Source organism: Xyrauchen texanus, chromosome 30 (assembly GCF_025860055.1).
Source record: "Xyrauchen texanus isolate HMW12.3.18 chromosome 30, RBS_HiC_50CHRs, whole genome shotgun sequence".
NCBI lineage: Eukaryota > Metazoa > Chordata > Actinopteri > Cypriniformes > Catostomidae > Xyrauchen > Xyrauchen texanus.
In genome coordinates, this window is record NC_068305.1 from 33,728,807 (window position 1) to 33,753,345 (window position 24,539).

Sequence of the window (24,539 nt, forward strand, 5' to 3'; positions counted from 1 at the left end):
ACACATGCAGACAAGTGTGTTTAGTTTGTCAAGACATGCAGTATCTTTTTAATGGATTTTATTGTTGTCTTGTTTCAGTGTACAGAAGCATGGTTGGTGGTTGTGCTGTCTGTTTGTGTGTTCTACAGACCTTATTCACGCTTTATTTTATTTTTAATGGGAATGACAATGAAGCTGTGAGGGATAGACTCACAGTTGCTTCAATGGTACGAACGGTATAAAGCTGTATAAGCTCCTAGATCACATCTGATTTCGAACAACTCACGTTGTCTGGAGTTCTTTGTATACTGAATGATCTTGGACAGATATTTTATAAACTGCAGTACAGCCCATTGAAGAGACTGTAATTCTATCCCTCACAGCCTCATTGTCATTCCCATTAAAAATGGCACTACCGTGAATAAGGTCTCTTTTGAGGCCTCACATCTTTTTATTAAAACCAGATGGGAATATAAAACGGTGTGTTGTCTTTAGCTCAAAGGTGGTCAAAGAATATGTTGTCTATGCATTTTGCATTGCGCTGCTTAAGCATTGTATTATACTTTAAAGGTACAGTTCACCCAAAATGTATATAGTCTCATCATTTACTCACCCTCATGCCATCCCAGAGTTGGATGACTTTCTGTTTTCTGCAGAACACCAACAAAGATTTTTTAGAACAGTATCACAGCTATGCAAGTGATGGGTGACCAAAACCTAGAAGCTCCAAAAAGTGCATAAAAGTAATCTATAAGCCTCCAGTGGTTTAATGCATGTCTTCTGAAGCTATCTAATTGGTTTTGGGTGAGAACAGGCCAAAATGTTACTCCTTTTTCCCTGTACATCTTCTCATTGCAGTCTCTGTCAGGATAATGGCATGCCATCTTGCGCTCTGTGCATGTGTAAAGCACTAGGAAATGTAATCAAGCTTGAAATCATGATCACCAAGGAGACCACTGATGTCAACATTTATTGTGAAAAAGGAGTTATATTTTGGTCTGTTCTCACCCAAAACAGATAGGATGGCTTCTAAACCACATGTGGATTACTTTTAGACTGCATTTATGTGGTTTTTGGAGCTTTCAATGTTTGGTCCCCCTTCACTTTAATTGAATGAACATTCACAGCTGAGATATTCTTCAAAAATATTTGTTTGTGTTCTGCAGGGGACAGAAAGTCAAACATATCTGGGATGGCACGCGGTGAGAAAATGATGAGAGAATTTGCAGCAATTCCATGCACTCATATTGAAGTCATATTAATCATTTCTGTTTGCCAATCAGTTGTTTTAGTAGTTTTTAACAGATTTGGGGTTGTAGCAGGCCATGAAAGAACAGGATCACAGAGATTGAGCATCATTTGAATTTCATTTAAATTAAAGCACCACACCAAGCATTTCCCAAGGATTGAAAAAGTAACATGTAAAGTGTTATAGTTAAGCAGTAACTACAAAAATGAAAAATATCTTCTAAAAGATTTGAGTGACATCTATTATATGACCTTTTTTTTTTGCAAAGACTCTGCAAGACTTTAATTAGGGACAAAAGCACAATAAAGTTGAAGCAAGATATTTTAAGTTATAAAAATCATGTTTAAATAACAATTGACTCAGTGTCAAAGCTATACCCACAAAGCGGTTACAAAGTCTAATTTTACATAATGTATGAAGAAAAAAAGAAAGAAAACCAGGATAAACGTAATGCTATACATTTTTGGTCAATGAAAATTATTCTTGCCAATACATTATAACAATGTACATTTAAAGCCATCAATGAGAAAAATAAAGACTACATAATTTGCTGTTTATCAACATATATGTGCTTTAGTTGTTGGGTATACAGTGCGAATAAGACAACAAACAAATTAAAAAGAAATATTTAAAAAGACTGACATCAGTTTTTTTTTTTCCAAGTACGGTACTGTACTTCTCTTAGGATTGCACATGCAGCCTTTTTTTGGTCCAGGAAATGTTTAAAGCTTTGTTACGGTCACACAATGTTGAGTTATTATAAATTTATAATAAAAGTAATGCAGCAACTTAATAATAGGTTTGTCAAAGGCAGACTTCTTGAAAAATATACTTATTTCGACCAAGAGTTAAAGATAAATGTGCTCCACTTGGTTGTTTTCGTTACATAAAAAAAGTTGGTAAATATTTTGTATGGATATTCTAACACATACATAACGTCTGAAAGGTATATATTACCATGTTTTGGGCCCCTAGTGCAATTTTAGCACTCCCAGCAAACACTATGGTCTTCAGACCATTAGGGGGCATCAGAGTTCCATGTGTAATCCAGTAGACTGTCAAGACCCTTAGCATGTGCACTCACTGCTTTTGGTTAAAGTGTTTGTAGGGGTGTCCTGGGTACTGGCGTGAGCAGCTGATGATAACACCTCCTCGAAACTGCCCGCACCTCCAGTGTTTCCAACCTTTGACTGCTCCGAACACAAACAGTGCAGTGTTGAAAACATTCACAACATTGGCTAGTGTTGACATCAAGCACACTGAAGTTGGAAAGCTTCCAATGATCCCCACTGAACAATGATTTGCAAAAAAAAGAGAGGGAAACTAAACTACTGTTTGCTGAAACCCTTGCCAATTTTGACCACAAATAAGTTTATTACAAATCTGCCTTACCTTAATGTTAGAAACTGTGCTTTCCACTTTCTCCTCAAATGACTTGAAACTAGTAGAGTTCCTGTTAAAATAAAGACAGTTTAGATTCATATTGCACACTAAATAACTATGCAATTACAGATCTGGTCCATTCAATAAAGGTCCTAACATACTGCTTTGTTATTGTGCAATGACCAGTGTTGGGTGTAATGTATTACTAATTAATTAATAACTGTAATGAAATGACTTTCATTGAAAAAAGTAACAGATTACTCTTAATTTTTCAGTAATTTAATGACAGTTACTTCTAATGTAATTGTGTTAAATATAGACTATAGAACAATTCTATATAAAACAATAGTTCATTTAAAAGTTAACGCCTAATGTTAAAATATGTTTTCTAATTTAATGCAGCCCCCTTAAATTCTTTGGTCAGTTCATGAATAATTTATTTGATTTTACAAGATTTATTTGAAAGAACAGTTTTATGTCTATCCTTATATTTTTCATCTAGTCAAGGATTATAAGGGTTTTAGGAAGTAATTAGTAATAAGTAATGCAATTACTTTTCAGACAGTGTAATTACTACAGTAATCTAATTACAATTTAGAAGATGTAATTAGTAGTTGATAATTAATTACTTTTAAAAAAATTACATTTCTCATTGTGCATGACACTGTGGGGACTCCGCGCGTGGAGGCTCATGCTATCCTCCACGATCCACGCACGACTTACAACGTGCCTCATTGAGAGCTTGAACCACTAATCATGACCACAAGGAGGTTACCCCATGTGATTATACCCTCCCTAGCAACCAGGCCAATTTGGTTGCTTAGGAGACCTGGCTGGAGTCACTCAGCGTCAATACTCGCTGAGCTACCCAGGCTCCCCATAGACACCACTTTTGACATTTTTGTTAAGGAACAAAAAAATACATGCAAAGCAAGCAATTTAATACTTTCACATACACATTTACCTCATTGCAGGCATACTCATTGAATGGCGTATAGAATAGCTGTCCCATGAAAGCATGGCCAAGCAAGAGAGAGGCTGAATCATTATCATGGACAAACACATATTGCAATAGAAAACATGTAAATTTACAGTGCTAATTATTACCAGATCGTGTAATGATCCATCTATCCTGTAATAAAGGCATGCACATGTACTACTGATCACTGGCAGGCCATGCATTAAAAGTCTAGGCCTTCAGTGTGATTCATGCCATTAAGAAAACACAGTTTCAAAATGAATAAGACACCCTACACCTTTGGGCGTCATACATTATGTCACAACTAACTAATAATGCCAAGTGACATTTTAAAAACACATCCACGCACTAAAGCATGAACTTGAAACAACACTTAATGTTCAAGCAAGACTAATTTTAACTGCAGCATGACTGTTTTGTGAAATCAGATGTCATAAATCATAATTTTTCATATGAATCTACCAAGGAGGTCTATAATACCTGGAAAATTCTATCTAATAATATTTGCGTTATAAATGTTGCTTGCAATAAATTTTATTTCGTCAGGGTACATGGTTATGCTGCATTCCATTCAAGTTGGAGGAGGGATATTCCTACTTGATATCTCCGACCATAAATGCATTCCATTCCCCAATATTTGGAACTGCACCGTTCCCGTTAGCTTAACAGTGATTTGACTCTAATTAGAGATGTCTCCTAGCAACCCAACTGTTAAACAATGCTGCAGCGCTAGCATTTGTGCTACAGGTGTACGATTAGCGAAAAAGACTATAATGTTTTATACAGCTGTTTCTGCAGGCATTTGTTAATCAAGCTTTAATATCATGTAATGTGGAAACAAACTCATTTATCAATATTACTTAATAAAGTGAACGTTAATCACTTTATCTCCCTGAATGTCGACATGTTTGTGTGACATTATGCCCCTGCATCTCAGCAAAATCAGAGTTAAGAATTTCTGCATGAGCATACAAGTTGTAATTCTGACAAATGCATTCCATTGCACTTTTCCTACTAGGAAGTTGTAAAATCCGACTTTCCGTGTTGAATGGAACGCAGCACTACTTTTCATAACTTGATCCGACACTGAATGCTCAAGCAGCCTAATTTACACTTAGAAAACTCCTGATGTTGCTATAACAATGCAAAAAGCACTTACCAATTTACTTCAACAGAAAATCAGTCCTCCTTGTCTGATTAATAAATTAAGCAATCACACAGTCATGCAGAACATCTTGTTTTTCAAAATCCTTAAGGATCTCTTTCTCAAATGGCGATTGCGGCACTAATGACAGTCGACTCGTCAGCAAGATCTTGTGCTCGCTTTCAAATTACGTCCCTTAAAGCGTGATTGTGTAACTCAAGGCCAGCTAGCAGGCCTTGACCGGGACATATTCCAAAGATCACACCCAACAAGAAAAAATAAATGAATCTGACTGTAGTTGCCCATTCATTTGCACTGTTGAGGGATTCTATGGAAATTCTGAAGGCCTGATGGGGTGGAGCTCAGACTGAAGCTGAATCTTTTTAAAGGAGTTTATTACTCTATTGTCTGGATATTACATTTATAGCATTTGCAAAATACAGATGAACACAATCGATGATGTCATAGTGAAATTGGTCTCATTAGACTGACATTGATTGAAATCTTCATATTAGCTGCCTGCTCAGATAAAGTATTTTCCCCCTATTTTGCTGCAGTTTCTGGAGAAATTAACACTAAAGGCGCTACAACAACTGTGTATTTTATTAATTGTCACAGAAATCACGAGTAAAATTGCTGAATATGACTTTAAACAATTTTATTCTACACTCAATTACTCAGGCATTCAAGCAAAATGGAATAACATGGTTGCTTCAGTAAACGTGTTGTTTTTTTCCATTTCAAGGTACGTTTCATTCATTACAATTCACCTTAAAAACCTTGTCTGATAAGCTAATTTTGCTTGGTTTTGGCACCCTCTGCTGGACATTTAACTCTGAAACTGCAGCCAAACGTCGAATGAAGAGCATCATTTCAGTTTTGCAAAAACGTTGCAATGTTCACGTAAATTTCATGAGACCAGACTGAAAATGACTTGCCCAATAGAATATGACCTGGGGTGTGCATAAGTGGAAAAAACATGGGGAATCATTTTTGATGACATAATTAGGCTTTTTGATTTAAAGTTTAAACATACAGTATTTTGGGGGCATAGAAAAGACATGCAGTTTTCTAGTTAAAGGGATAGTTCACCCCAATATTATAATTCTCTCCTCAGTTACTCACCCTAATGCAATCTCAAACCCGCATTACTTCTTTCTTCTGCAGAACACAAATGAAGATATTTTGAAGGATGTATGAAGTGTTTTTGTCCATACAATGCAAGTCAATGGGGTCAAAAACATTCAAGCTTCAAAAAAGGACATAAAGGCAGCATAAAAGATCCATACGACTCGAGTGCTTTAACCCATGTCTTCTGAAGCGATACGATTGATTTGAGTGAGAAACAGACCAAAATTCTTATTCAAAATAAACTTTATGGATTACTTTCATGCTGACTTTATGTCCTTTTTGGAGTTTGAAAGTATGGGCAAAAACCCCTCCTAAATCCTTCGAAAAATCTTTGTGTGTGTGTTCCACAGATTAAAGTATGTTATGAGTTTGATGGGTGATTTGATACAAGTGATATGAGGGTGAGTAAATGATTAAAGAATTATAATTTATCCATCAGATAGTCAGAATTATATAAAACCTTGACAGCTCTAGATTAAGACAATCAGATTAATTTCTAATAGGCCACAATACCATTTAAACATCAAAATGTGCACACATTTTGGACACTTTTTGCTGTATACATTAACATCAGACTCCTTGAAAGCAGAAAGAATTGCTGTCACATTTGTCCTATATATTTCCATTGTGATCATCTTCAGTCGTGGCACAGAGTGAAATGACTGAACTTTAATTATGTGGTCTGCAATTATATGAGATCAAATGAGCATGCGATACTTCACTTGCTTATTGGATGTCACCCCCCAACACACATGCAGAGAGACAGTCTTGTACACTGGCAACCACACACACACACATACCTCCTGGGATAGAGTATCTGAAGGCCAAAAATGCTGAAGTAAAATAAGGATAAACATAAATGTCCAATTTAACAGTAAAAACATTACCGCCAAAGCAAAGGCATGAGTGAGAAGCAAAACATAACATATTAAATTAGAGAAATAATAATGATTATGAGATAATTTTACTGAAAAACAAGCCATATATTGTTTTCTTTTTGTTATATATTTTGCAGTGTATAAGCTTGCCATCTGTAATGCATTACCCATTTAGTCAGGACAATGCCTATACTGAATGACTCAAACAAATAATCCATATTAAAAGGCGAATCCTTATGAAAACTCTCTTTCTGTACTTCTGAACTGAAATCGAGGATCCATTCAAGATGACCTGGTATATTCTTCATGCAACCACAGGCCCTTATTTTAATGCCAGCTGGACCTGCCCCCAATCTGGCCCACTGAAAGCTGCTTAAACGGAGGCTTGTGTAACCCTAACATGCCCGCTCAAACAGAATGTCTGAGGTAAAGCCCCACTGAGTATGTACTGTATTTGCGTTTCTAAAAGAGTGTTGGTGTTTCAAAGCAGAAGAGAAAAGCAGGAAAGGATTGGACAGCAGAAAGAGGCAGAGGGGGAAGTGACATCCTACCTCATGTCTCCAAACTTCTTGCTGATGTTAGTGCCCAGATTGCTGAAGGCCGCAGAGGTCCTCTGTCCTGCCGTGCTCAGAGTCTCAGAGGTCTTTTTATACCTGCCAGTACAGCGCAAAAATAACAGATAATGATATGTTCTCATCACAGGTGCCATGTACGTAAACAGCGATATTTATGGTTTGTCTAAATCTGCAGAGCCAAAAAGAGTGCACTGAACATAACATTCAAATACTAGCCAGTTCCCAAAGAGGAGTCGTGAACAAGCCAGGAAATGTTGTAAACAAAAAGCAGGCATATTTACTGAAACAACACAGAGCCTTTTATCATGTGTAGCAGGAAGAACATCACGTCACTTTTTCTGTGATCTTAAAGAAAACAGGAAGGTATACAAGCTTTCATTTAGATTATTAGCAAATAATCATGACAGAGTAAGGCAATTATGTAATAATTTCTACAGGCCAACCAATACCAGAAGCGTAATGCCCCTTCAAACTGAGGGGTCACATACCCCCTCAGATACTTTGAGTCAGGTGGATTGAGTGCAACTTTGCAAAAACAAAAGATTCATTTTTTTTATTTAAGATAATTAAGTCGCATAAGTATTGCACTGTAACCAGGTTTCGTTCAAGGTGCTTGAATTTGGCTTTTTCTTTTTCAAATTGAAGTCCTGGAAAACCCTTGAAAATAGAATTTTTTACCAGAAAGGTGATTAATAAGTTCTTGAATTATAGAAAATCTTTAAATACATTGCTTAAATCATTTAATAAATTAAATGTATTTATTTATTTTCTGAAAAATGTGACAACATTTTGGGCCAATCACAATCAAGTGTTACTGGAGGATTTAAAAAAGATATATTATATAGATACTGCTGTTGCAGATTTAACAAGTATGAATCCTTGCAACTATCAGTTTTAATTACAATTTATTCTCCAGAGAGAAAAAATGATATGAGATGTAAAATATTTTGAATGATTTGAATGCAGATCAATGAAGGATTCTGTTTTGTGAGCCGTCTAGTGCCCCCATCTCAAAAGAAAGCTTTGTGTTTCACAAAATTAGGTTATTTCTGACAATTTTTGGGTCAATATCAAAATTCGTTGTCCCTTGACTTTTTTAGTCATGAAAATCCATTTTTATTTTATAACCTAACCTTTAATGATATGGAATGGCTTGACACTGTTTTAAAAAGTTTTTTTGAAAATATATTTGAAATTGTTAATTGCCTGAAAAAAAAAATCCTTGTTCCCTTCATCTGGCACACCACTTCAATGACATTTAAAAAGTTATTTGTGTATTTATTTTGTACTTATTTTTAATAAAAGCATTAGTGCAAGGCTGAACAGGTGTGCAAAAAAGCTAAACAAAATATTATTAATAATTGTAATAATTGTTAATACCTTTTGTGTTTTTTTTTTTTTTAAATACAAAACGTTATAGAAAATATTTTTTAAGGTTTAAGTTCAGAGGCTGCTTAAATATGCATATAGTGATTTTTTCCAGCATGTTAAAAAGTTATAAAAATTATATTTTACACAAAAATATTTGGTGTTGTTCCCTACTGAACCTTAAAAATTTGTGTTGTAACCCATTTAACCCTCGTTAGTATTAACTTAGTGTTAACTTGCTTATTTCGTGAAACAAAATTAAATGATAAAAAAGAACAACAACAGCCAAGTTGTCATTTATGAATAAAAATGAATGTCTAAATAATAAAAAAAACAACAACAACTGCCAAATTGTCCTTTATGAATAAAAATGAACATGTTACAAAATGTTTAACCTCTGCGTTTGCAGGCAAAAACTGAACTAAATGGAAAAATTCAATATTTTGTAAGTTGGAAAGTCAAAAATATTTGAGAATGTTCCTCACATAAATCTGTTTTGTGACTTTAGAAAACATGGAACACAGCACACAAGACATATGGACTACTGTTTACGGACCCAGTTATTCACATTTGTTGGAAAGTGAAGTGCTTTAAAGGGATCACACTACAATTACACATCAATGTTGTCACGAATGAATTGTTACTGTGAGAATATGTAGTTAAAGATGCTCATTGTTGTACTTGTAATAAGTAGTGTTTTATAAAAACACCCCCAACACTGGTAAAATGTCTAATCTGCTCTTTCCAAACAACGAAAGTGAATAGTGACACATAATATTAATTTGCGTAAAAAAAGCACTCAAATAATTCTACTTAAGCGCCGCTGTCCAATGTTATTCTACAACTGGCCATAGATCAGTACAGGGCGTCTAAATCTGTTAAATTGATGTGAGTGCATGTGTTTGTGTGGAGACGTGGCTGATATGGGAATCATCTGTATCAGTCAGTAGACGCTATCTGATCAGTTTGGCCCTCTCAGCCAGCAAGCCTCTCGCCATGGCAACTGCCACACGAGAAGGGCTATTTATTTGAGAAGCTACTTACAAAATCAATATGTAGTAACTGAATAACCAGAGGAACACGGGACTATAAACACAAGGCGAGGACAGAGAGACTAAGGTAGTACATATATATACAGTAAGCATTCCCTTATATTGATGTTATTCTACATTAATAACATTAATAATAAATTAATACCATTAATGACTCTAATGTAGTGGTTCTTCTGATGGTATAAGTAAGGGATACTGTACAGTCAGCCGGTCATAAGCACAATTGTAAAACGTATAGTTCCGCTCATGCTCATGGATGCTCATGGAATATAGGTATCATTCAGTGAGGAGCATTGCAGTCCGGCTGGAAGCTTATGGCAGGTAATAACTCCATCCTGAGCCCATGCTTCAGACAAAAGCTCATGAAAAATCCCATATCTTTGAGACTGCATCAAATCATCCTCTGTGAAGTCCGTCTTAGTAGACTAAAGTGAAGTCTGGCTGGCAAATGTGACCATATGGCAACATCCACTCTAATACGTTTTCATTTGTAAACGCATTCATTTCGCTATGTTTACAACTCTCATTCACACTAAAATGGGGTTTTCCTCCACCAAAAATAGAGCATTTCAAAAACGCTCTACATTACCGCCACTGTACTTTGGAAAGCAATAACATTGGGAAACGAAAGAAAATTGTGGTTTCGAACTTAAAGGTGCTTTCTTTTTTTTCCCATTAAAAATGTTTCCTTCTAAAGAAATTAATTGTAATTTTTAAACATATGTATAAAATCATGAGCACACACATGAGATGAGGTCTCATACCAGTATCCTTATAAAAGCCGTTTTATTCTACATGTGGAAGGAGCTCCCTCATGGGGGCTGCCATTTTTGATCACATGACAAGCCGAATACTACTGGCTTAATCTCAGTAACCGTCTTGTTATTGGACACTTTCACATTAAATTAATTATAGCTGATTGTGAATAGTGAATTTCTACAATGGCATCTGTAACAGAAAACTATTGACTTTGAATCTCGCTGTATCCGAAACCAGGAAAATGCTGCCTTCGGAGGCTGTATATGGAGGCAGGATAAAAATAATGTGCTTATCAAACTGTTCAGAGACCAGTTTCCTTAAGAGTTCCATTCATTCAAAACAGCTGACAGTTAAGACAATAACTGATTAGGCAGCAAGTCAGCTCCCTATGCTTTCGGATGCAGCCCAGGTGTTACTGTAAGTCCAAGATGAAATGAGCAAAACTTACTGAGTGTATCTTTGAATTAGTGTGGATGTGACCTATCCTGTGTCTTCTGACGGTAAGGTTTAATGTAATTTTACTTAAAAATTAACATTTTAATATACATTTGTGTCCTTAATATTTTGATAATGTGGTATTTTTATGCGTCGTGTCGTGCCTAACAACGCCCTTCAGCTGTGAGTATTTCACAATCTGTGTATTTACAGTAAATGACAAAAAGAAAAAAGGTAAGAATGCCTGACCTGAGAGGTCAAAGTGTTAAACAAAAACAACAAGAGTGTGCTGTTATAAGTAAAAAAGAGATATATGCATTAGGGCTGCTCGATTATGGCAAAAATCATAATCATGGTTATTTTGGTCAGTACTGAGATCACGATTATTTAACACGATTACTCATTGACTTTGGAAACATCATTCATTTACTGAACTTTAAAAAAATAAAAACGTCTTTTTAACAGTGGATTTCCTTGAACTTGAAATGTAAACTGCACTGGGTAGGGGAGGAGGCTATTGTCATATGATCATTATTTTATGTTATGTATGGTAATCAAATAAAGGAAAGCCTCCATCACCATCATTTACAGCAGGGATGCTCACACTTCTATGGAAAGAGATTTACTTTTTCATCATGTTACTGTAAACATATGAGCTTCCTTATGTTCGAACATGGTGTTTATTATAGATAATCCATGACTAGCACAGAAGTCTAACAACAAACACCCACTCAGGTTCAGATCGGGGAGGCCGTTCCTCCCAATCACGCCTCTCCAGGTCTCCCTGTCATTTCCCATGTGCGAGTTGAAGTCACCCAGCATCACTATGGAGTCCCCTACTGGGGCCCTATTCAGGACTCCATTCAGGGTCTCCAAGAAGGCTGGCTACTCTGATTAGCCGTTCGGTGCATATGGTTCCCCTCTCTGGGAACCATAACCTTATCGTGGTGAAGGGGTTTGTGTGCCCTTATGAACCTGAGGGCTGAGTTGTCAGGAGCCAGGTGCACCTGGTAGGCTCTCCCAAGGCAATGTGGTCTCAGGTGAGGGGCCAGACTAAGAATGGTTCACAAAGACTCATGGAAATAACGGCAAGAGAAGTTGTAACCTTGCCCGGAGTTACCCTACCCTACCTTTTTATGTTCACTTTAGAAAACACGCTCTGTGTTTACATGAATACCTCACCAAGATGGACATTTTGGCAGAATTTTGATATGTATTTGACCATTCAAGTGCGCATTAGCACAAGCATTTTCGGAACACACGCACGTGTTCAAAACACACACATACGCCGCTTGTCAATCAAAGAGGGTTCAGCTGTTACTAGATCGCTAGCGAATTAAAACATTGTGTGCTCTGGATTACTTTCACCTGCAGAATAAGAATCTTTAACTCACAAAAAACAAACTATCTCTTCTTAAATCGCATTTTCTTCATGATAAGATACACACACTGAATGCGACACATATATTATTATTCACTATGTCGCGAGCCATCACGTTATAATCTAGCTGCAAACGCGTGCAAGTGACGAGCATCCCCGTGCAGAGTGTGCACCAGCTGGCAGAAGATTCAATATTTTCCCTGGTCACTTCACGCAACTCTTAGACGCGGATCTGACCACACAGATAAATGCCAGATTCTGAGTTTATTTTCATAACCCGCTTCCTTATTATTTATTTAAGTTAATACTTACTATTAACTTTAATAAAGGATGCTTTAAAAGTATAATGCCGGGGTGTTTCATTGAGAAACGGTAAGCGGCACAATAATTGTTTTATCTTATCTTTTTTTAATAATGGTTGGAAGCCAAAATCATAATTGAAAATAACATTTGTTTAATCGCCAGCTTGGATCCTTGCACTGATGTCACAATCAGTGCCCAGTCACAATGACATCATTCTCATGCACATGGATTATTGTGGGTCTCAGAATGTCATTGTTTGCCTGGGTGAATAGATCACACTGTGATGGCCTTAACCTAAATGTAATGTAAATTAAAAGAGCACATCCAAAATAGTGGAGCTGTTCTAAGGTTCTAAATGTCAAACCATTCTCCAGAAGGAGGCATGTAAGTGTGTCATTACTTTTCTAAGCAATCAAATGGACAATAAAAGGGTACAAAAATCCCATACACTAAATTGAAGGAGGGACCAGAGGCATCTAAGACTATGAAAACAGGCCTGATGTCTATAAAACCTTTAGTGTCACTGTTGAAAGATACAACAAGCCTGAACAAAATCTGACATCAATCACAGGAATTAAGAAGAGACTGCTTACGCTGTGCTGGTCTGCATGTCGTACCAGCTCTTTCTGAAGTTCTGTCGTAGTTCAGTCAGCTGTGTGATCCCCAGTTTCTGTTTCAACTCCAAGTGGCGCTTCTCTTTGGAGGCCAGGACTTGCTTCAAAGTAATGATTTCCTCCTCTAACTGACAAAAGAATCATGAGTAATTAAGGTTGAAAGCTGAAGACCTCTTGTAATATTCTTCAGATTTGTGTACAGCTGCCCATTTCTCAGAAAACAAACGATGAAATGCTATTGAACAGCAGTGATGCAATTCTAGTATGAACTGTCAACTCTTCATACCCTCTCGGACCACACATGGCCCAGTGGATCGTAAAGATCTGGGAGGATAAAATAGCCCAAGGATAAACAGCAAATAGCACAAGATCTAGTCTCATGATTTTCAATCATGTGTGGATGTACTGGATGAAATAATGCAAACAAGTTCTGCCACAAAAAAGCAGTCACTTGCAGTACAATGCTAATAAATCAGACTGCTGTGCATATCAATTCTAATTTAAAAAACTGTCAATTAACCTAAATTGAACTTTATGTGGTATAATCTAAATGAACAGGTTTTATTAAAGTCATCAATCAAATTGACGACATAAGGTTACACCAACAAATGCCATTTCTAATGGTCAGATTGGGTAAAAATAGCTTGTAACAGTGGCAATTTTTACCCTTTTTACAGTGATGAGTCATAACATGCTAAACAAAATGCAGGACAATGCAGACATGTCTGCCAGGATTTACATAGCATTCAAGACTGTTCCTGCATGAGCTTTGTGGCCTTCGAGCTCACTAACTACATTGGGTCTCATTCACTAGTATGTGTATGTATGTGTTAAAAAAAAATACATACATAGATATCACAATTCATTAATATGTTTGCACTTTTTTGCATAAAATGTACAACCAACCCTAAAAGAAACATGGAATCCGATAAAGGGATAGTACACCCAAAAATGGAAATTCTCTCAACATTTACTCACCATCATGCCATGTATAATACTTTCTTCATCAGCAGAACACAACCAGTGGTTTTTAGAAGAATATCTCAGCTCGGTATGCCCATACAATCAAGTGAATGGTGATCAGTTGCTCCCATAAATCACATAAAAGAAACATTAAAGTAATCCGTACGACTCCAGTAGTTAAATCCATGTCTTCAAAAGCAAAATAATAGGTGTGGATGAGAAACAAAGGTCTGTTAAACATTCACTTGCATTGTATGGACCTACAGAGATATTTTTCTAAAAAGCTTTGTTTGTGTTTTGTCTGCTTAAGATAGAAAGTCATAGACATCTGGGATGTATGAGGGGGAGAAATTATAAGAGATTTTTAATTTTTGGGTGAACTGTCCCTTAAAATAAAAATACACACTATGAGAAATTGTAAGAGTCCCTACTATAAGTCTTATTTATTTCAGACAAACAAAAATTATTTGTGTTACAATCTGGGATAACCTCTGCATTAAAATGCAGCCTGTATATATGCCTATACACAGCTGGTTAATGAGAGGTCTGAAAGATGTTCATGTGTGGTCAAAACTTATAAAAGAGAGTTTGCATCTACTGTGAATTACTGTAATAACTGCAGGCACGAACTGACTTGTTTCGAGTAATTCAGATTCATCAACATTAGAATGAAGATAAAAAAACTTTTGGACTGAAAATGTTAGAACACTTGTATGCAATTATTAGTGAATGACAACCATCGTTTCTTAAAATAAGACAGCTCATACTGTTCCTGCTACCCATTTTCCTGGTCTATAGGATAAAGACTGTCTCACTCTATATTACATTAGTGCTAAACACAGTGGGGAAAGTACCTTAGCCAGTTCATTCTGCATTTCCTCTCGCTCTTCTTCTGTGACAGTGTTGTTGAGATCCACCTCTGACACCATGTCCTCGTCCACTTCCTTAAGAGGTTCTTTGTCCAATAAACCTGGGAGAAAATGGATACAAAACTAGATGAACAATGAAAGTTAATGCTTTAACCTCTTGATGTTCCAAACCCAGCCTCAGCCTTGTATGGAAAAAAATGCAATGAAAGTCAATGGTGACAGACTAACATACTGCCAGTGTGTCCTTTTGTGTTCCATGGGACAAAGAATATCTTGCGAGTTTGGAATGACACGAGGGTGAGTAATTGACAGAATTTTCATTTTTGGTCAAACTTTAAAATGTCTGAAACAAATGAGCACACATTCTTTATTAATCCACTAACTCTGGTTATGAAGCATTTCTTAAAATGTTTTCTTATTGCTGTAATGTAACTCACTACTGGGAGATTATACTCCTAAAAATAATTTGAGTATTTAAATCTCAAATATTTTTCATTAAAAGAGTTTAGAGGACAAAAGTCACACACATTTATGTTTGAGGCATTTGTAATTTTGAAGTTCAGTTAGTCTACTCAATTTCTTTTTCTTCAGATTTACGCATTTACGATTTCATAACAAAATTCCTTAAAATTAATAGTGTAATCTTTGACAAAATATAATTATTTACATTTTGTTAAAAAAATAAAATTCAGTTTGATGGAATTTTGTCCTTAAAAAAAGGCTGGAATAAATATAAACTCAGTAAAAAAGAAACGTCCTCTCACTTTCAACTGCTTTCGTTTTCAACAAAATTAACATGCCTAAATATTTGCATGAACATAAAAAGATTCAACAACTAAGACATAAACTGAACAAGTTTCACAGACACGTGACTAACAGAAATGGAATAAAGATGGTGTATTTGTGCTCATTTAATTATCGGTTGTACACAAACAAGGCAGAGAGACTGACAACATGAAACTTGCTAAGGTTTACAAAACCTTCAAAACTATAGGTCGATCACACAAATGCAACAGGTAGTGTCTAATGATGAATCAAATTCAAGTTCCAAACTAATTGGATAATTAATTTACAAACATTCCTGGCAACCATAAATCCTTGCCATGGGATCTCTTTGTTCAACCAGTAACTCGCAGAAGCATGTCTTAATGACACATTGGGCTGATTTCAATGAAAAATACCTCTTATAATGACTGAAACATTGGTACAAATACCTCTTATAATGACTGAAACATTGGTACAGAGGGCAATGTTGATCAAATCGACAGTGTTCCAATTTCAGTAATACAAAAGGATGTGAAATTAGGAATACGGTTTGATTACTACTGCTGTTGCAGAAACCTCAAACCAGTTCTCTAAAATCCCAGTTTCCTCTGCAAAATCACTCACCCAGTAAACCACCATGTGCTATAGTATCATTTTGGCATTTTAAAGACCCCATAAAATAGTAGCCAAATGCATTTTTTTTTAATAATGATATTCAGAAACTTTTGTTTTTCAATTAATTCAAAACACTGTTCTTCAAAAGCATGACACAATAGAGTTTAAGTCAAAACACTCAACATGCTAAAGTGAAATTGAAAAGAACACTAAATCTTGCAATGACAAGTAAATGAAAGTCCAATGCCAGAAATAGCACAGTTTCAAACACTAATGCCCTTGACATAGCTCAAGTAATCTAAGTATGTGTTGAGGTTGTTTTTGTTTAAAGGGAAACAAGAGTCACATCTTAGAGGGCTGGTCAGTCATTATATCAGAACCTGATTAAAGTGTTGTGGCATGTGTCCCTGTAATAATTGCACTGTAAGTCACTTTGGATAAAAGCGTCTGCCAAATGCATAAATGTAAATTAAATGAAGCCAAGCAGAGCTGTCTGTTCACGCTTACACCGATCAGCCACAACATTAAAATCACCAGTTTAACATTGTGTTGGTCCCACTCATGCTGCCAAAACAGCTCTGACCTGTCCAGGCATGGACTCCACAAAACCTCTGAAGGTTTCCTGTGGTATCTGGCACCTAAGACTTTAGCAGCATCCTTTAAGTCTTGTAAGTTGAAGGTGGGGCCTCCATAGATTGGACTTGTTGGTCCAGCACATCCCATAGATGCTCAATTGGATTGAGATCTGGGGAAATTGGAGGCTAAGTCAACAGCATGAACTCTTTGTCATGTTCCTCAAGCCATATTTGCTGAACCATATTTGCAGTGTGGCAGGGTGCATTATCCTGCTTAAAAGAGGCCACTGCCATCAGGGAATACCGTTGCCATGAAGGGGTGTACGTGGTCTGCAACAATTTGTAGGTAGGTGCTATGAGCCAAAGTAACATCCACATGAATGCCAGGGCCCAAGTTTTCCCAGCGGAACATTGCCCAGAGCATCACACTGCCTACGCCAGCCTGTCTTCTTCCCATAGTGAATCCAGCTGCCATCTCTTCCCCAGGTAAACGATGCACATGCACCCGGCCATCCACATGACCTAAAAGAAAATGTGATTCATCAAACCAGGCCACCTTCTTCCATTGCTCCATGGTCCAGTTCTGACGCTCACTTGCCCATTGTAGGCGCTTTCAGCGGAGGACAGGGGTCAGCATGGGCACTCTGTCAGTGTCAGATATCAGTGGTTTTAATGATGTGGCTGATGCAAGTGATCAGGAATAAGATCTGTATTCTTTAGTTACACCATGCATTGGCTTGTACAAAAGACCATACCTGCTTTAAACTAAAGCAAGTTGGTTAATTGGTTTCTGGTTAAGACATTAACCCAATGGAATCAGACTTATTGTATACTGGAATGAAAATTCTGCAAAGGGCTATACAAAGATCTACAGTTTACGATAAAACAATAACATTGTTTTAATGGATTACATTTTCTTATGTTTTGGAATTTCACAGGTAAAAAAAAACTAAGCTCAATTTAAGGATGTTAAATTACAGACTTTGCTGACCATCAACATATGTTCAATGCATACATGTATGTATAGTTGTATAGTTAAGCAGTATTACAAGACTTGATTTACTTAAAGGAGGGAAATATGATTTTTCTTTATATAGATTATAACTGAGGGTTGGATCTTTTATAACTCAGAAGAAAAGTTGCTTTATAAAAGCCATTATTCCACAGCTCAACAGCCCCCTTGTTAAGGTTGCTAAGCAACTTTCCTGATGTCTTGCATCAACCTCCTAATTATCCCATGAATCTGATTCCCTAAATCTATTTAAGGGTCTGTGGATCGAATAAGGGGAAGTGCAGAGTATCATATTCATCTTAAATATGTAAAATAATACCTTTTGCTCTCCATTGCCTTTCTACTGTCTACAGACTATGTGCTAAATCTTTGTTGAATGTTTATTAATGGGAAAAGTGTGCTATTGATTTTTTTCATCCAACACCACTGATGAAATGCTGAGCCATCTAAAATTCTAATTGAGACCATCTGAAATGATAACGCTATGGTGGATTTCAGAAAAAAGAAAATGTCAATGCCAAAATGCTTTTTTAATACCAATCACAAGATCGACTAAGACTGAATAATCCAGGTAAAACTAGCTTCTGATGATTGTAGGGTTTTACACGGTTTCTTACTGGACATTAGCTGGTCCAAGCTGATTTAGGTGTTTAATAAGCAGGTCTACTAACTAGACAGTAGAGCTGAGGTCTTGGTTAACTAGGTTGGAACTGGTAGACACCTTGGCTAAGATATTGGGGACCTGGTTGAGCAAGTTTGCCATATTTCAATTGATTGTCAAGATTGGCTATATAAAGCTGGAGCTGGTAGACCACCTTGGCTAAGCTTTTGGGGACCTGCGTCCTATGTCACAAAGCAGGATTAAGTGGCTTGCTGTGCAAGTTCACATACTTAGTTTGCGTGAACTGATTTCGTGGTACCAACTAAGGTGGATAGGTTTTCATCGAGGTTCATTGCCATAGTAACTTTCGCTAAATGGCTAACCAGCTCAGGGGCAGGTTATGCTCTCATACAGATACTGGACCTATCAGCTTTGAGCAAAGTGACAGTCACTCCCCATGTACTGTAGCTCTTACTCCAACACTTCAAAGAAACAATTTTAGAAATCCACAAAATCAGCCATTTATGATCATTATTTATTCATAAATGATTACTTACACCCCCCAAGTAATATGGATTAATACAAAGCATTTTCCTATGCAGCAAAAAACACTTGAGGAGTGACATGATGTAACAGTGTTTAAGTCTTCATAATTTTCATAAAGATTTTCATTCAGCTGAGAAGTAAAATCACACTGATTCCTTTGCAAGAAGTGACCTAACAGAAATTCAGGATCTAACTCTGAATTGATACAGAAAGTTGGTAACGAGCATCTTGATAACACTTAACCCTAATGAAGCCTGATTGGATTTGGTGGGCTTTGTCAGACTAAAGCTGATCCATCCAGAATTTGTTCAACTTTCTTTGTGATACATGGCACAGGTTGAGCTAGTTAGTCATATTTTAAAGACAGCTTGAACTGGTTGATCAGCTTGACCATCTAAAGTGGTTAGACCATCCTGGTTAACATAGTTGGAGCTGGCAGACAACCTTAGAAAAGCTACAGGGGACATGGTTGAGCTGGTTAACCAATATTCAAAGACAGCTTGAATTGGCTGACCAGCTTCACCACCTAAAGGTGGTAGATCATCCTGGTTAACCTAGTTGGACATAGTAGACAACCTTTCGAAAAGCTACTGGGTACCTGGTTGAGCTAGTTAATGAAGTTTCAAACAAATCTTGAACTGCTTGATCTAGTTGATCACTGATCTTGTCTGTTTTCATCAGCTTGCTTATGAAGTGAACAATAATTTGATGAAGACATAAATTGTTTCTATTTATGCTTCTGGTAGACACTCCAAAGCAACATACAGTGCATCCAAGACATCTATTTTATCAGTATGTATATTTCTTGTGAATCAAACCAATTAATTTGGTGTTGCTTGTCAGAAGTGGGATTCGAACCCACGTATCCAGAAAAGACTGTTACCAGAATACAATGCCTCAGACTGCTTAACTATTTTGACACAGAAGACAAAACACAATAATTAGTGATAACACAAAGAAACTCTTCCACAACTTGATCTTAGTGATTATGTCATCAATCAACATTTTATTTTCTGGTCTACTCTGTCCCTGTCGAGTGGGCCAGTCAGAGTTCATCTTTATCAGATTTTGCTGTCCGGGTAAGCGAGTCAGAGCTGTGTCACAGCTTTCGGTATGTAATCTGAGCAGCTAAGTGTTCCTTTAGGGCAGTGTGCCCGACAGTTCAGCTTCTTCAAGCTCACTGGACTATGCGCTACTCTTCTGTCCAGCTCTCTCAATGTCCTCATGTTCCTTCTTGATGACACAACAAGACTCACAAAGAATCAATTCACTGTCTTCAAAGAAAGACTTCAATTTGAAGAGGAGGATATTCTGACTATCAGATGAACAAAACACCAATTTCTGATCACCCAGAAATAGGAATAAAAGACATTCATCACACACAAAAGATGAGAAAACAACAACAATAAAATCACTACCAGAAAAGGTGGCTTAATGCATCTATACAAAATCTTTCCAATCTCAAATAAACAGTCTTGGGTATATGTATGTTTAACAAACCCATTTTTTGTGCACATTTCATCCAATCATCCATTTTACAAGTACTGTAAATTAGATCTGTTTGTATGATGTCACAGTCGTAACCATGTAGATGTGGTTTAATTTGGGCTTGGAAAATTGGATTTCATGTGACTGTTCAGACAACAACAATTAAATGTATTGAAGTTGGATACAAAAACAAATTTACAGTAACATGATCACATGTGAACACAACATGTAGCTACTGAATATTCCAGTACCCTGAAATCGACCCCATTCGATTACTGACAAACGCCATCTCCCTTCAGACATTTTGGCATTGTTTTATGTGTTTACTAGTGTCATCTAAAGTACCAGTACTTTGGTATCAAGTCGGCAGCTTTCAAATACTCACATGCTTATTTGAGCATGTGCTCGGTTACTCCTTTTACTGAAATGGACAGTTAATCTACTTAAAATAGTAATATGTCCTAGTGTGACTTAAACTGTGAAAGGCTGCAATCTTAGTGTGCATTACAGCAGTGTGCTTTAAATGAATGTGTGAAGCCGATCCCTCATACATTTGAAACTCAGACATTGAGAATAATTTGTATTGTATGAGATGACAAAGCAGAGCACTCATCCACTATAAAGCACATAGTAGACTATTTATATAGTTAAATCACAACATCTGCACTTTAACAATCACAAAGTAGCAAACTGTTTATCCATCAGAAGAAGTGAGGCTTCTGTCAAAACCAAACCAAATGTCAAAACAAAAGTAAAAATACAATTGCAACAGAAATATATTACAGCTTTATTGTAAAATGTAATATTCACTGTAATATTATTAATAATAATGAATATGTCACAAGTAGGAGTGCATTTGTACTGAATAAAAGGTGGTTAAAATATGCAATGGTACATTGAAAAGTAAATTGTACTGTTTTTTACTTGTTAAAAGTGTCAAAACACTTTGATGATGACAATTTAAAACATATAATTCTTGAAAAATAATAAAAGAAAAGGAAAAAACAGATTGGATTTCAGTAGGACCATACTTAAAAACACTTAAGCAATGCACGCTTAATTGAGAAACATTTGAAGGACACATGCATATCAATAACAAGTGTTAGGGTTAACTAACCCTAATCCTATCCATAAAATTACAAATAAAACTAATTTTATATCATGCAAAAACAACTAATGTATCCAGAATTTTAAGGGCACACTTTCAAAGGAGCGCTGCATAATATCTGGCCTTGCTATAGTAATACGATGGATTTCTCCTTTGTGATAATCTGACTGGATTTAATTCCAGCTGAATGTTGCATTGAGACAGGGCAGATTATTCAGTGACTGGCAGGACATTTCAGATGATGACCATGCAAAGCATGGACCATGCAAAGCATGGAACAGTGTTGTTTTTAAAACCCAGCAGCTAAGATCCTTCATATAGAATTAGATGTTTCTGAGACCTACCTGCATGGAGGTTTCCTCTCTCTTCTGTCGTTTAGCGAAAAAGAATGAAAACATTACATGATTTAATTAATTCACACAATGTCAAGTCAGAGTACCACATCTGACAAAAGTGCACTCACATCACATCAAATGCAATCATCAATTCACCAGTCTGCATACAACAATGAAGAATGAAATTAATCCCTCAAAATATACAGGACCAAAGATCATTCACAAAGACACAGAAAGTCACATCATACTCATGTTTTTGTATGTCTCATTCAAGCATTCAATCTCAACATATCACAAAGCGAGCTCTTACCCCAATCTACTGCTTCAGGAGTCAGTACGCAAGAATGCAGCTCTGTGAAGTATGATTTGCAAAACAAACGCATACAATTTGAAGTAGGTTAAAAGCACAAAGTCACACAATGAATGCAAAGCTGCATTTACTTCACTTCTAGTATTCACATATTGATTCAAAATACCATACTATTCTATAATATACTGTAATATATTATACTGTACCTAACTATAATTTTTAAACTAGTTATGCAAATGTGTGGGTTTGCAATAGTTATGCAAACCCACCCTTGGGTTTGTGCATTTTAAATAATAAATGTTGTTTATTATGTTTTACACGTTTGTGTAATTTTATATTATATACTATAAAATTGCAAACAACGCATGTTACTGTACTACACTTTATAGTACTGTACAGTTCTGTAGCAAAATACTATATTATATTATATTAAATACAATTAGTGCAGATCAACATTGACTTTGAATTTAATAGTTAAATATTACTTTCAACCAACCCTATACTAGCCTATATTATACACAAAATGTGTATTTCATTTTGTCCAGTAAAACACCAGTATCTGGTTACAAGATTTCAATTATTAGCTCAAGACAGTCACGTGAGAAATGAAAATGGAAGGTCACGTGGTTCTCCAGATAAACGCACCTACAAGAAAATGAGTCTCTAATTTAGTCCCCTACATTTGTTTGGCAACAGATCTCTGGTAAAAATAATCACATGTCCCTGACTAAAGTTGACCACCACGTTACAATTTAGTCCAAAAGGAGCTTATAAGACGCTATGAATTTGACTCTTGAGTATATGATTCCCCACCCATTAAATGTTAATATTGTTTGCTGTCTTATTATCTTTTCAGATATATTGACTTTTAACATCAACGTGCAATATACTACCCCATCTTTAACTGAAGTCTGCAAGTTATTTGAGGGTTACTGAATAAAAGTGAAAATGTATTTACATTGATATTTAAAGATATTTCTATGCACTTTTCTTCACAGAACATAAGACAAGTGAAAGTGATCTGAGGGGAAGCTCACCCTGTTGTCTGGGCTCCATATTAGCGGTAATGTCCAAATGAAGGTCCAGCACACACACTTACAGAAAACCACACAGTTCAGAGATAAATCCCATCCAACTCAAGCGTGACGCGCACGGCACAAACAAGCTCTGCTATCAAAGCACCGCCCACATGGGAGGGGCTTCTGTCATAGACCAATGAAAGAGGTTCTAAGCATAATATATTTTATGGGTGGTTAATTTGCTAAATTTACATTTTAAAATAAATAATAACATCAAAAACTATATATATATATATATATTCGTTTTTCTATATATCGTTCACACCAAACGCGTCGACTAGAGTCTATGGCGACTTCTCTTGGAGGAAGGTCTAAATAACTGTTTGGCAAATAAATACGTGCTTAACAAGAGTAACAAGTTTACCTGAGAGCAAAAACTCGTTGTTGCAAACAACGGCGCCATCTCCTGGTGAGACGAGGACAAACCGAAAGGGCTGGCAACCACAATGGTCAGATTTATCGATGTGTGAACTTTGTTAAGTAGTGAGAAAGAAGCGCAAATCTAAGCACATGTGTGAGCACAGTATAGTCACATACATAAGTACGAAAGCATAAGAACAAAATATGAAACCATCGTAAAAGCATTGATAATTTATTTCAAAACGTTGTTAGCCACAGCGGCTTATTATGTGCGATTCATTCATTGACCACCAGAGAGCAGTACATTTAACCGTGTGCAGAATAAATAATGAACCCATTTTCAAAGCCACGTTGGTTCATAAAGATTCGCTTTCCTAATCGCTAATGTATCTTTCCAAAGATAAGACTCTGGCCACCTTGGAAGGAGGAGTATTCAAACTAGCTTTCACTACACCAATGAAGCTGTAAACAATGCATTCATTGTTGTCGTTAGTGTAGGAGGAATGGGAGGGGACGTGGTTTATGCGCATGCCTGATTGGAAAAAAAAGATCAAGCTCTCAAAGACTTTTTACGCAGTTGTTAATTTTTTTTTTTTAATTTTTTTTTCGCATTACGCATATCTCTGTCTCTGGTCACAAAACACACCCACAACACTGTTACTCTAATAATAATAACAATAAAA

The 24,539-nt window shown here is 36.3% G+C and overlaps 1 protein-coding gene across 4 annotated transcripts; it reads right to left on the bottom strand.

Moving 5' to 3' along the window:
- LOC127623888 (tumor protein D53 homolog) lies at positions 1–23,533 on the bottom strand. Of its 4 annotated transcripts, none has more exons than XM_052098473.1 (8): positions 23,455–23,488; positions 22,418–22,459; positions 22,117–22,140; positions 15,048–15,163; positions 13,210–13,358; positions 7,295–7,396; positions 2,621–2,681; positions 1–2,418 (listed from the first exon to the last, which is right to left on the bottom strand). In XM_052098473.1, exons 1-8 carry the CDS (start codon positions 23,471–23,473, stop codon positions 2,296–2,298), a joined length of 636 nt encoding a protein of 211 aa, XP_051954433.1. In that variant the 5' UTR covers positions 23,474–23,488; the 3' UTR covers positions 1–2,295. The 4 variants fall into 4 exon arrangements, with proteins under 4 accessions (XP_051954433.1, XP_051954436.1, XP_051954434.1 ...); XM_052098476.1 differs by having other exon boundaries at positions 1–2,517; XM_052098474.1 differs by lacking the exon at positions 22,117–22,140 and having other exon boundaries at positions 21–2,418; positions 23,455–23,533.
- Between the last annotated feature and the right edge of the window lie 1,006 nt (positions 23,534–24,539).